This window comes from Acipenser ruthenus, chromosome 4 (genome assembly GCF_902713425.1).
Source record: "Acipenser ruthenus chromosome 4, fAciRut3.2 maternal haplotype, whole genome shotgun sequence".
Classification (NCBI taxonomy): domain Eukaryota; kingdom Metazoa; phylum Chordata; class Actinopteri; order Acipenseriformes; family Acipenseridae; genus Acipenser; species Acipenser ruthenus.
In genome coordinates, this window is record NC_081192.1 from 4,220,034 (window position 1) to 4,234,919 (window position 14,886).

At 38.7% G+C, this 14,886-nt stretch overlaps 1 protein-coding gene across 1 annotated transcript in view; it reads right to left on the minus strand.

The window, feature by feature from the left end:
- Positions 1–13,868: 13,868 nt before the first annotated feature.
- The window catches only part of tg (thyroglobulin), a 131,773-nt gene continuing 130,755 nt past the window's right edge, over positions 13,869–14,886 (minus strand). Inside the window, exons 47-48 of the mRNA XM_059021484.1 lie at positions 14,511–14,704; positions 13,869–14,235 (exon numbers count right to left, since the gene is read on the minus strand). Of these exons, the coding sequence (XP_058877467.1) occupies positions 14,090–14,235; positions 14,511–14,704 (340 nt within the window). The 3' untranslated portion in view covers positions 13,869–14,089. The remainder of the gene's footprint in view (positions 14,236–14,510; positions 14,705–14,886) is intronic.

Consider the following 14,886-nt stretch of genomic DNA (forward strand, 5'->3'; position numbering starts at 1 on the left):
TGTTTGTGAAGATTTTCATGACTGATGCCTTAAGGGTTCTATGCCTTTGCCTTCAATAATTGCGATTCGCGTTTGTTTTTTTTTTAAATCGACAACAGGAACACATATTTGCATACCCTTGTTAAAGCTCCCACGTGCAGCTGCTCTCGGCTACACGTACAGTAAATAGTGGGCGCTGTTTTTGTTGTTTTTCTTACCGTATTTAACTTAAATCATGTAATTTTTTTTAAATAAATTTAACCAAAACAATGCCATTTTATCCCAGATTTAGCTGAATTCACAAATGTTAACAAAAATATACCCAAACCCTTGAAATGTGTACTTTCAGATGTAATGTATAAGTATTGAAAACGCCTATCACAAATTTAACAATTAAAATCAATATGACAATTAAATCTGGAGAAAAATGCTTCAGTGTTTAATTTTTTTTTTTTTTTTTTTTTTTTTACACATGGTGAGTCAACATTTAGCTGACCTGTTAAATCTGGAACCTCACAAATACATCTCTAAAAAACACATGGAACTTCAATCTTTTTTTTACACTTGGCATCCAACATTTAGCTAACAGATCAATCTGAAATACATGATCTTTCAGCATTTTAAAGTAAGTTCAATCTGTGTCGTTAGCAATTAAATCTGAAAGAAAAAATCTGGAAAAATAAATCTTGTGTATAGCACTGTTCTAAATGAAGGGTTTGCAGTCCCAAATAATAAACAACAGTTCGAGAGAATAAACACAGTAGAACACACACAAAGACACACACACGATCACAAGTCCAGAGTGAGTGCTAAAGTGCTTGTGGTGAAATACAATTTACTCGTGCAGTTGTAAAATAGATTTTTAGACACCACAAACAAACAAAACACTCAGGGTTAATTCACAGTTCTCCTTTCTTGGTTCAGCTTAACCATAACAAAAGGAACAGATCACCTCGCCACGCCCTCTTTTGTGCCGTCAGTCACGTCCCCTTGGTTAGCGAGTGCAACCGTTTCCCCTCCAGTCCGTGGTTGCCACATCGTTTCCCTTCTGGGGCGATGACTTGGTGTACCGTAGCTCCACCCCCTTTCTAGAATGCTGACTTCCACCTAACCCTGGGAATGAATTGTCTGACCATCAAGCCCGGGACACTCTGCTCCCTTTACACAGCGCTCTCACAGGTCGGGAGGGAGATTTATAACCAAGATTCATTCTTTCTCTGTCACTCTGCGACCCTGTATAGGATTAAGCGGTTAGAGAGGATGGATGGATAAAAACTCTATACTGAACAATTTACATAATAATCTCAAGCTCCATGACAATAAAATAAGTTCAATGAAAACATTTGCACTTCCTCTTTGCATATTGCAGTTGTAACCCAATGCCTTAGGGTTTCCAAAGGTCAAGGAGATTGTGATATAGTGCCTGAAGGTGAAGGCAGAGGGCATTATTTCACAATCAAGGTTAATGTTTGTATCCCAAAGGCTAACATTTTGAATGCCAGCCGTGTGTGTGTGTATGAGCATGTGTGTGTGAGTGTGTGTGTGTATAGTCAATATTTAAAGGTGTAGTCCCTAAGGTTTTAAATGATCCTTGTTATTCCCATCAACAAGGATACACAGTACTGGAGGCATGTATATTTTTCACACTTCCATTTTCACCAGTATCATTAGAAGCACTCACCATATTGTGATGGCATTTATTATAATTTTGAACATCTGTTCTAAGATGCAATTCCAATATGAAGGACAGGGCTAACATATATGCCAAAGAAATAGTAAAGCAAATTAAACTGTGCAAAGCTTTTAAAAATGTATCTTATATTTTGTACGCCTTCCAGCAAGGAGTAACATTAAAAGCTTTTAGGGATTTGCATTTGTTTTCTTGTAGTTAATCACAGTTTCAATTGGGAATGTTTATTTTTGATTTTAAAATCCTACTTACAATAAGTATACACAATGCAATAAAACCTTTCTAAGAAAACCTTTCCTTAATCCCTATTTAACCCTGCTTACACTTGCTTCAGGCAAAATCTACTGATTTATTGTTGAATACATCTTTCCCAATGCTTTTACATGACTGGTGAAACCACTCTTTGCAGCTGATGCACTGTGCCATGGGGTTTTTCTCACGTAGCAAGGCAGGCTGTCTTCATATGCAATATAACTGGACACAAGTGGTTTGTTTTATCTTGGCACTTGCTGACAAATATGGTCTTTGCTAAGATCTCTAAAGCCCCTTTCTTCAGGCACCAAATGCATTCGCATCTTTGGTCCCATCTGATTGTAGTTGGGTCTTCTCTACAGCACAATGCATTTGCATCTTTGGCTGATCCCATCTGATTGTAGTTGGGTCTTCTCTACAGCACAATGCATTCGCATCTTTGGCTGATCCCATCTGATTGTAGTTGGGTCTTCTCTACAGCACAATGCATTCGCATCTTTGGCTGATCCCATCTGTTTGTAGTTGGGTCTTCTCTACAGCACAGTGCATTCGCATCTTTGGCTGATCCCATCTGATTGTAGTTGGGTCTTCTGTACAGCACAATGCATTCGCATCTTTGGCTGATCCCATCTGATTGTAGTTGGGTCTTCTCTACAGCACAATGCATTCGCATCTTTGGCTGATCCCATCTGATTGTAGTTGGGTCTTCTCTACAGCACAATGCATTCGCATCTTTGGCTGATCCCATCTGTTTGTAGTTGGGTCTTCTCTACAGCACAATGCATTCGCATCTTTGGCTGATCCCATCTGTTTGTAGTTGGGTCTTCTCTACAGCACAGTGCATTCGCATCTTTGGCTGATCCCATCTGATTGTAGTTGGGTCTTCTCTACAGCACAATGCATTCGCATCTTTGGCTGATCCCATCTGATTGTAGTTGGGTCTTCTCTACAGCACAATGCATTCGCATCTTTGGCTGATCCCATCTGTTTGTAGTTGGGTCTTGTCTACAGCACAGTGCATTCGCATCTTTGGCTGATCCCATCTGATTGTAGTTGGGTCTTCTCTACAGCACAATGCATTCGCATCTTTGGCTGATCCCATCTGATTGTAGTTGGGTCTTCTCTACAGCACAATGCATTCGCATCTTTGGCTGATCCCATCTGATTGTAGTTGGGTCTTCTCTACAGCACAATGCATTCGCATCTTTGGTCCCATCTGTTTGTAGTTGGGTCTTCTGTACAGCACAATGCATTCGCATCTTTGGCTGATCCCATCTGATTGTAGTTGGGTCTTCTCTACAGCACAATGCATTCGCATCTTTGGCTGATCCCATCTGATTGTAGTTGGGTCTTCTGTACAGCACAATGCATTCGCATCTTTGGCTGATCCCATCTGTTTGTAGTTGGGTCTTCTCTACAGCACAATGCATTCGCATCTTTGGCTGATCCCATCTGATTGTAGTTGGGTCTTCTGTACAGCACAATGCATTCGCATCTTTGGCTGATCCCATCTGTTTGTAGTTGGGTCTTCTCTACAGCACAGTGCATTCGCATCTTTGGCTGATCCCATCTGATTGTAGTTGGGTCTTCTCTACAGCACAATGCATTCGCATCTTTGGTCCCATCTGTTTGTAGTTGGGTCTTCTCTACAGCACAATGCATTCGCATCTTTGGCTGATCCCATCTGATTGTAGTTGGGTCTTCTCTACAGCACAATGCATTCGCATCTTTGGTCCCATCTGTTTGTAGTTGGGTCTTCTGTACAGCACAATGCATTCGCATCTTTGGCTGATCCCATCTGATTGTAGTTGGGTCTTCTCTACAGCACAATGCATTCGCATCTTTGGCTGATCCCATCTGATTGTAGTTGGGTCTTCTGTACAGCACAATGCATTCGCATCTTTGGCTGATCCCATCTGATTGAGGTTGGGTCTTCTCTACAGCACAATGCATGAGCATTGGCTATGGCAAACAAGCCACAATCACTGCGACCCAACTGTTGCATGACAGCCATGTGCTGGATTTCTATAAATCTTTCCTGGCAATAAAGAAGGGCTTCCACTGTCTGCTTTAGTTTTAGAGTAACAGACATTCCCAGGCTATCATATATTCCTACCACATTTTTACAGGGTACAGAAACATTTGATATAGTCACTCAGTGCTCACCTTTATGTTCAGAAACTGAACAAATGGCTTGTCATACGTCACATGGCCCCCTGCATTGCCTGAATGTAACGCCACTACAGGCTGAAACCCTTGGATTGCATTGCCTAGCCAGTAAAGCCTGGGCTGCATCAATATGTTCATCATTTAGCCAGTCACCTGCCATAATGGACTCTAAGTCCAAATTGGAGCAGACTGTTTTTAGGCGCTTAGCAGGGAAGCAAATTTAGCGGACATTTTGGTGCATAGTAGACATAAACAGATTGTAGACACATTACAGGGCATTAAAACCTGCAAGAGCACTTGTAAGGTGTGCAAATATATTTGTAAAGATAAAATTGAAATCACAAATAGAGAAAAAAAGTACTCAATCTTAAAAAATCCCTAATGCAAAACTAGCAGCCTTGTTTATGGTATATTTTGCCAAAAATGTAATAAAATTAAATATGTAGGAGAGACGGGTACAACATTATATAAACGCATACAGGATCACCTATCAAACAAAAGAAATACAAAAGTAAATGAACCAGTGGTTCAGCACTTTACAAAAAAACAAGCAGAACAGGAATGACCTAAAAGTTTTAGAAAAAAATAAATTACACAATGTACAATATAGAAGACTAAAAGAAAATAAATGGATACATAAACTCAGTACCAGGATGCCTGAAGGTTTAAATAGAAAGGAATAGTAGATCATTACATTATCAACTACATCATGTGGTGAGTGACATCACAATAACATTAATAGATTTAAATAGAAATAAATGAGTGTAGTTGCCATGACATCCAAAGCCTATAAGCACCTGCACTGTTTGTTTTCAAACACACTTTCCCTTGACAAAGGTATGTAAACATACCGAAACATTGGGAAGTTGGCTCTTTTGAGCAAATACTTTACTATATATTAGCTCAAAGAGCAGTACATTTTTAACAGGCGGACTTTGACAGCCTTTACAAAGAGTGAAAGAGTTATTTAGGTACCTTGTCGCTTTGCAAGTGAGTGCAGCTAAATCTTTTTTAACAGACATTTATGGGCTAATCTGAGCTCACTGAACTCATTTCACTTGTGATTCCTTTCTTTGACATGTTTTTTTTTATCATTCTACAATCTGTAGCACATATACAGTGCCTTGCGAAAGTATTCGGCCCCCTTGAACTTTGCGACCTTTTGCCACATTTCAGGCTTCAAACATAAAGATATGAAACTGTAATTTTTTGTGAAGAATCAACAACAAGTGGGACACAATCATGAAGTGGAACGAAATTTATTGGATATTTCAAACTTTTTTAACAAATAAAAAACTGAAAAATTGGGCGTGCAAAATTATTCAGCCCCCTTAAGTTAATACTTTGTAGCGCCACCTTTTGCTGCGATTACAGCTGTAAGTCGCTTGGGGTATGTCTCTATCAGTTTTGCACATCGAGAGACTGAAATTTTTGCCCATTCCTCCTTGCAAAACAGCTCGAGCTCAGTGAGGTTGGATGGAGAGCATTTGTGAACAGCAGTTTTCAGTTCTTTCCACAGATTCTCGATTGGATTCAGGTCTGGACTTTGACTTGGCCATTCTAACACCTGGATATGTTTATTTGTGAACCATTCCATTGTAGATTTTGCTTTATGTTTTGGATCATTGTCTTGTTGGAAGACAAATCTCCGTCCCAGTCTCAGGTCTTTTGCAGACTCCATCAGGTTTTCTTCCAGAATGGTCCTGTATTTGGCTCCATCCATCTTCCCATCAATTTTAACCATCTTCCCTGTCCCTGCTGAAGAAAAGCAGGCCCAAACCATGATGCTGCCACCACCATGTTTGACAGTGGGGATGGTGTGTTCAGGGTGATGAGCTGTGTTGCGTTTACGCCAAACATAACGTTTTGCATTGTTGCCAAAAAGTTCGATTTTGGTTTCATCTGACCAGAGCACCTTCTTCCACATGTTTGGTGTGTCTCCCAGGTGGCTTGTGGCAAACTGTAAACGACACTTTTTATGGATATCTTTAAGAAATGGCTTTCTTCTTGCCACTCTTCCATAAAGGCCAGATTTGTGCAGTATACGACTGATTGTTGTCCTATGGACAGAGTCTCCCACCTCAGCTGTAGATCTCTGCAGTTCATCCAGAGTGATCATGGGCCTCTTGGCTGCATCTCTGATCAGTCTTCTCCTTGTATGAGCTGAAAGTTTAGAGGGACGGCCAGGTCTTGGTAGATTTGCAGTGGTCTGATACTCCTTCCATTTCAATATTATCGCTTGCAAGGTGCTCCTTGGGATGTTTAAAGCTTGGGAAATCTTTTTGTATCCAAATCCGGCTTTAAACTTCTCCACAACAGTATCTCGGACCTGCCTGGTGTGTTCCTTGTTCTTCATGATGCTCTCTGCGCTTTAAACGGACCTCTGAGACTATCACAGTGCAGGTGCATTTATACGGAGACTTGATTACACACATGTGGATTCTATTTATCATCATTAGTCATTCAGGTCAACATTGGATCATTCAGAGATCCTCACTGAACTTCTGGAGAGAGTTTGCTGCACTGAAAGTAAAGGGGCTGAATAATTTTGCACGCCCAATTCTTCAGTTTTTTATTTGTTAAAAAAGTTTGAAATATCCAATAAATTTCGTTCCACTTCATGATTGTGTCCCACTTGTTGTTGATTCTTCACAAAAAATTACAGTTTCATATCTTTATGTTTGAAGCCTGAAATGTGGCAAAAGGTCGCAAAGTTCAAGGGGGCCGAATACTTTCGCAAGGCACTGTAACTGTTCCATTTTAATGGTTTTGCAGACATTTTAATTCTGGAAACATCAGCAGTTTCTCTGGAACATGTGTTTATTTATTTATCAGAGGGGAAATACAACCCTAAATCTTGCAGAAACCTTCAAAGAAGTGTAAGGTGATATGCAAAGATCTTCACTTTGGAAGGTAATTATTGAACACTTTTTACAGAACCCAGCAGAGAGGTCTGAGGTATATGATCTAAGGATCTCCATATTATCATTCCGTTATCTTCTGAGAATTTACCCCATTTTACCCCATTTTTGACATTAAGAAAAATGCATGCTTACATTCTTCATGAATAGAGAATTAGGAATAATTATTCTGAATATGGCTAAGCACCCCGAACATGATCTGCATATAAACATACTGAGTGGCTCACTATCTGCTGGGCTATCAGTTAATACATAGTACAGTTTATATGAGTTAATTCATATACTGTATATATACTGTATATTGTACTGGGCTTGCGATGCATTAGTCTATCAACCCTGACGTGCATCGAATGTTACTCCTCTCTCTCAAAACGAGCTCAAGCAGACTCTGTTAACGACATTGAACTATACTGCTGAAAAAAGACACAAGATATTTATTTGGACTGAGTCAAATGTAATTATTATTTGCCAGAATACGTAGAGCATCGAGGTGCAGATGGTTTTACACATGAAAGACATGAAATATTTATTAATTGTTTGTTTTTGGCTAGTTTCAGTCTGCAAATTCAAAGCAGTCTGTAAAACTCTACTCTCCACCAGAGCACGTTGGAGAGGCCTGGTTCAGCCTGTCGAGCATTGGGGCTGTCAGAGTCCCGGTTTAAGCTGCTCTGCTCTTTGTTTGTTTCTGATGGAAACAAACCAACCCCAGTGCCAGATGAAAACAGATCATTATTAAATATGTGGTCAAGGTCTCCTGTCTTCAGTGTCACGATGGATTGATGTCATGATGGAATGATGAATCCTTGCGTATAACTAGTGTATTCCAGTATTGCTAGAGTGTTACATCATCGGTCAAATATTACATCATTACATCTTGGCAGATTTCAGAACCAATCTCCACCCCCTTTCACCAACAAAGGCTTGACCCCCTCCTTTCATATTACCTCATCACCCAAGAGTAATGTGTGTTTCACCTGATGTCTACCACATAGGCACACATTAGTGTCAGGGGTACTGTTTCAGCAAAAGATGAGCTACTTAAAATACTGTTGTTGTATCAAATGCTTTACTGCACTTTGAAAAATGTGTGTGTCCCAAAAGTGTTGGGTCTTTTTTACCCACACTGCAGTAGCAGAGATAAATCATGCCATTGTAATTGAAGAATGTGCAGTAAACCTGACCTCCCTATTTGCCCGGGTCACATGCACCCCCCTGACAGATTATCTATAAAATCTCAGAAGGTGTCAGCATAGCAACCCAATAAATATACCTTGAAGTAGAATGTAAAACAATACTCTGGAATGTGAAATACGTCATCACTGTTGATTTACTAGGAGGCAGGAGACAATACATGCAACTCTCTCATCGATTCCATTAGCTAATACTGCTCACTGTAGGTTTCTCATGATTGTATTTTAATGGATGGCTGGTAAGACAGACATTTACACAGACAGGCACACTGTACATTGAGGGAATCATGAAGAATGTAGATAATGCAGGTAATATGGTTTTACAGTGTATTTGACATACTCTAGATATGGTTAGTATATGGGTAGCTGATGCTAAGCTTGTTCCTCAGACCTCTTGTTTATTGTTGTATCTCATGGACTTTGCTATTTAAAAGGCAGGTTTCAGGGCTCTGCTTTACTTTCATTTCACTGGGCTACATTATGTTGTTTTTGGTATGCTTTACCACAGGGGAGTGGATTGGAAGTAATGAACTTGGAGGTGCTTGTCTTATGTACTGTAGTATGGAAGTGCTAAACTGTATTATACATTGTATACAATTATGTATATCAGAACTTTAGGGTAACTGTTGGCATCAGTTTTGGAACCACAGTACACTCTCCATTTACTTTATTTGAACCTCACTTTTTTTTTAAACCCTTGTTTTTCTACACTATTGTAAAAGCCCAGTTCGAATCTCGCCCACTGCAGCCCACTCACCAATCATTAGGACTGCAGCTAAACAGATCCCAATCTAAATGAACAGCCTCTCTCACTAAAGGGATCCCAATCTAAATGAACAGCCTCTCTCACTAAAGGGATCCCAATCTAAATGAACAGCCTCTCTCACTGCAGGGATCCCAATCTAAATGAACAGCCTCTCTCACTAAAGGGATCCCAATCTAAATGAACAGCCTCTCTCACTAAAGGGATCCCAATCTAAATGAACAGCCTCTCTCACTAAAGAGATCCCAATCTAAATGAACAGCCTCTCTCACTAAAGACATCCAAATCTAAATGAACAGTCTCTCTCACTAAAGGGATCCCAATCTAGATTCCGGATGGGAGTCCTCCATCAGGATGCCTAATATCATGTGGGGGATTGATCCCAGACAGGCTCTGTGGACACAAATGCTGACGCTATCATGTAAATCTATGTGAAATTGGAAATACAATACATTGGGACACTGAGCACTGGAGATTACTTAAAAAAAACATCAGCACTGATATCTATTATGCAAGGCTTTTCATTTCAATACAATATTCGTGGGATTTTAACTGTGGAGAAACCTGCTGATTCCAGGCTACTATGATGTCACACTGTTAAAACAATATTTGTTCTCATCGCAATCTCCTATCGTGTTTCAGCAGATCGAATGAAAACTTTGAATGACATTTCAACAGCCTTTCCAATCAGCTTTAAAATGTAATTCATAATAAAACACTTCATGATTTAGGGGTTTCTCATTATTATTATTAAGAAGAAGAAGAAGAAGAAGAAGAAGAAGAAGAAGAAGAAGAAGAAGAAGAAGAAGAAGAAGAAGAAGAAGAAGAAGAAGAAGAAGTTTATAATAACATTTCAATGTGTCTTTTTTCCTTTCCCTTTAGATACTGATTCACTCTCTCCAGTGTAACCATTTTCAAAAACAACATCTGGAAAAGCTCTAATTCACACACTGCAAAGTACTTTCATAGTGCTTGCATAATTACACCATGGAAAAACAATATTGCTTTATCAAGCCTTAAAAATGATATTGCCCTTGTCCATATTTAGTCAAACCTTTCCACTCATTTCAATAAACGATAGTATATCAGTAATATAATTTAAATTATTTTCCCAGAAAGCAGTTTAACTTCAATTCATATGAGAAATAAACTTGGCACCCATACGCCAGACAGCATGAGCAAGGCAAATAAATAGAAAACAAGTCTTTCCTCAGTATTGTCATCCAGGTTCTGCAGTTTGAATCTGATATATTGTAAATAAACATTTGGCAGATATTACAGCTGTTTGAGATGATAGTAATTAGTGCAGTAGAGAATTTAGCTACAATGTTAAGGTATATCACTTAGATTGGTGTAAAATTACACTGTATGACTGGTTTCAAGAATCATTATTCAGGAGGGCTTTTCCGAACGTTTCTTTGGTCATCGTAACCAGACTAAACTATTAAATTACATTTTTGACTGGTAAATTCACACATCTGGTATTGTAGCATTATGAGGTTGTCTGTGTTTCTTTCAATATGTATGTCATTTGTACACTATGTGTTTATGGAGATGTCTGGAACCAGATCGACTGTACACGCCTAAGACAGCAGTTCAGACATTGGGGTCTTTTCAATTGATCTAGAGTGGCGGAAATACTTGTCTGTGCTTTAAAAGGGTATTTAGTTGTAAAATCAACCCTTGAGTGTGTTTCATTTAACGGCAATGCACAACAGGAGATGTTTATAGAATGCATTGTATTTAAAGTTACATTTAATTGAAACCACTCCAGCCCTGCTGCGCTGTATATAAAGACTAAAGTGTATTCAGTCTTGCTAACATATTCACCATCAGGGCCAAGTGGAAAATGAGCTAAATGAGCCAATCGTCCTTTTGAAATGGTTTGGATTACAGTAAAATGGTCAGCCATCCACTTTTCCATGCACTCCACCTGTCTGTCTGGTAACAATATAAAAGTGGTTTCATTAATTATTGTTGTATTGCGAAAATAAAAACATTATGAGATGCTAGAAATAGACACTGTCCCTTCTAAAAGTTTACCACTGTAAATGTGCATGGGATGTTTTTTTCAGTTTTCCATTGCTTTTCCCATAGCTATACTATGCATCTACCATAGTTTACCCTGGTTTTAATTTCTCTGTGCTTCACAATGCTTTCACTAAATTTGATCCAACAACGTTGAGTCAAGGACACTGCTTTGAATGAGTATTAAAAAGGCACCTCAGAAGATATCTTCAGGAGATTGGAAGTGGAAATTGGACTATTACCCACCCGTACCCAGCTAATAATACCCCATGCTCACCCACAACACAGAGGTCATTTCGTAATCTTTTGAAAAGTGCTTCCTATGAGTTTAAGCAAATGCTTTTGTACAGTGTGTGCATTATGGACAGCTTCATGACACAGAAAGAATTACCTCTTGAAACAGGAAGTTCTAAGGAACGGGACATGCCTTTAAAAAGGACATGCTTTACGATCAGTTCAGTAACCCTTTGACCTCTGAGACAGACTACATAAAAAATAGTAAAACTGAAGGAAGTCTCCACCTTCGGATGTACAGCACTGACTGCGTAAGAACAAGAGTTTCATAAAGGAGATGGCCCTCCCACTTAGACAAACAAGCTCTCAGCTCAGCTGTACCTCAACATTGATATTATTGATCTTCAGATAAACAGCACTGATGTTCATTACCACATTTCCACGTCAGTAAATACACACAACTTCAGTAACAGGTACGCCTGTGCATTATAAATATTAATATGAAGAGGTTTTGGGTGATTATTGCAGTACTGTTAAATGGCAAAATAAACTTGAATCATCAGCATTAGGTGGTATTAGGTAGTGCAGTGCTGGTGCAGAGTAGCAGGAAGCAACCTCTGGAGCAAAAAAAGTGTCTCTTTTGTTTGAACAAGAATAAAGAAGCCATATATCAGATAACTATGAAGCTTATATATACATTCCCAGTGGCAGTTTGAGCAGGAGGGACGTACATATATATGATATGTCAAGTAAGTACTTTAAAAAGAAATAATTGCCAACTGTGCTAACTGGCAGCACCCAAGTTTAAGCTTGTGGGAGACAAATTTATGAAGTGTTGGATTTCAAGGTAGGGATTATGTTTCATTTAAACTCAAAATGCAGTATAATTCTGTTGGTACGTGAACATTTCTTGTAAATGGAAACCATTCAGTTTTGGGTTGATTTGTCTTTTTTAAAGCATCTCAGGATTTTTGACTCCTCCATATAGTGGTTGATAGTGTACACACTGAAAACGAATGCAGCCTTCAACTCATTAATCATCAGAATAAAAAATGGCATTCTGATGCTGTTATAGATTCTGTCCTGTCCCACTGGTGAGATGAAGTTAAAAGCTCTAAAAAACAACTAATGCAAAGGAGCCCGGCTCTTTCGCTTGCGGTGCACGGGTACATTTATTGATAAATGTTCTGTCACATCTGAATGTACGTTTGATAAGTATAGTTCAGTCCTTAGCCTGATACATATGCTGGAATGTCTGTCTCCTCTATGATTCATTTACCCTCTGTGTGTTTTGTCTACAGCTGGTTTAAAGGTTAAAAATGCTTTAATCATCAAGGAAAAATGTGATAGATCTCATAAGCCTCCATGCTTTTGGCTTTTCTTTCACTAAATTCAAACAGGATCTAGTTTGTCTGAGGGACGGATTATTATTATTTTTTTTTAAACAGACCTACTGGAAGTTTGTAGTTGCTCTTTCTATTGGCAAAAAATGCCACAGGACTGAAAATTGAGCTGAATTGTGTGGTGGTTTTGTGATGTTGATTAATGATAACTACAGTAGTTTCACTGATCATTTGAGCTGGATTCAGACTTGAGATGTTAGGAATACAGGGAACCGCAACAGTAAACTCTCCTCACACTGGATGTGTGGTGAGTGAAGAAAGAACGCTAATGTTGTTCACTGCAAGAGTCACACGAACTGAACAATAATTCACTCCTCATCCATCGCCTATCCACTAGAGAAACACTCCAGGTTTCCGACGGGTTCCTTCCCATTACAATCAATATATTATATTTGTTTGCTTGCATTGCTCAGCATTTAAATCTAAGACATGGTATGAGAAGGATTTACAGTAAGTACAGAAAAAGTCAGAGGGTGTTTTACCAGACATCTTGGCAACCAGTTTCTTTCATGTATAATTCACATGATGTCATTTTTTTCACTAAAAAATTGTTACTCATTATAGTGATTTGCTTAATCCCAGACACTTTTTTTTACCAAGGTCTGCAGTGGTTATAATTCCCTGAATTCCAGAAGCATGAGGAGGATTATTCCATCTATTCCCTCTATGATTTCTAAAGGAATGTTCTAATATCCAAGGGGAACTTCACATTTACCTAGAACTTTGACAGTTGTGATTTAAATTCCACTTGACAATGAAATGCAGTATTATAAGTTATGTTTCTTCAACATTTGATTTAAATTTTTGGACATGTCAACCCCCTACTCGATTAAATGCTATAAATTGAAAGGTTAACGATTAGACAGTTGAGCAATTTAAGGAAAGAAAGAAAGAGAATTATATGTGTGGTTTACTAAAGCCATAAATCTTGTGCCAGTTGCAAAACTTTGTCCTTGACATCCATTACCCCACAGTTGTAATTATGCTGTAACTCAACCCCAGGACTGTGTGTATGGGTCAACAGATCCAATATAATTCACTGACCCTGCTATTCTCACTGCTCAACAAATATGCAGACAGTACTATAAAATCTGCACTGAATTATCTAAGGTGGTAGACTTCCGTTTCTAATAATGTAATCTCATTTTTTCTTTCTTTAAAACTAATTTACTTGTAACTTAGATTTAACAGATAAATGAATCATGATGCACGTTATCTTTGAAATGACAGACAAACACATTTATTTCAAATGCTCTTCATTGTTTATTTCACATAATGCAGTTCAGCTTAGATAATTATTTAACCTTCATTAGAATTCAGTCATACTTATTCTAAAAGCAATATGAATTAATTTTTTGTGCGATGGAATCTCAAGTTCACGTATCCAGAGCATATTAGTTTCATGGGTCAGAATATAGAACGGGATGAGATTTAACACACAAATGTTGGTAATCAACAATCTAGTTGTAGGCATCTTTTTCTGACTTTGGTTTACTCTGAGTGACAGAAGTACGGAACATATCGAACAATTTTGATTGTTCTGTTGGGCTTGTCAATACTTCATCTCCATCTTCACTCAACTGAAGTCCAGCACCTGCAATATTACCTGTAAAAGTGTGATACAAATAATGAGATTAACACAGGTTCAGTGGTGCTTATGGTTATCCAAGTTCAGAGTATATACAGTAAGGCTAGTGTGTCTGAAAATCTGCTGCTAACTGTGGTCACATATTCAAGGGAGGAGAAGAGTGTCAAGCCACTGTTCTTGTCTGATAGTTAAAGCAAGATTTATGAATATTTTATTTTGTAAAGGTCATATCAATATGGTAATCAAAAAAGCTGCCAGATCATCAAGTGAAAAACCAGGACATTTGCACTCACCGGTGGAAGCCTTCAGAGTCGGTATGTAGTCAGACCAGAAGGAACACTCGGCTTTCCTCAGCCCCTTGCGGTTCTGCAGCGACACATCAAACTCCTTGTAGTTATCTCCCGTTGGGTGAGGCAGAAATCGAGGCCAGGGGGGTAGGGTCTCACTGAAGGACTTTGTTGAGAAAGTGTAGGGGTGGTTGGGGTTACTGGAAAGAAAATAACAAATCAATACTGTATATTTGTATACATGATTGTATTGCTCAGTTTTCCCACTGACATTAGTTAGACTTTCTGGTCACTTTGCAGCAAGGGTAAAGGTAAATGCTAAATTCCACAGCAGTTCACGGAAACAACTTAGTCGAAGGAAAGAAACGTTAAATTATTTTTC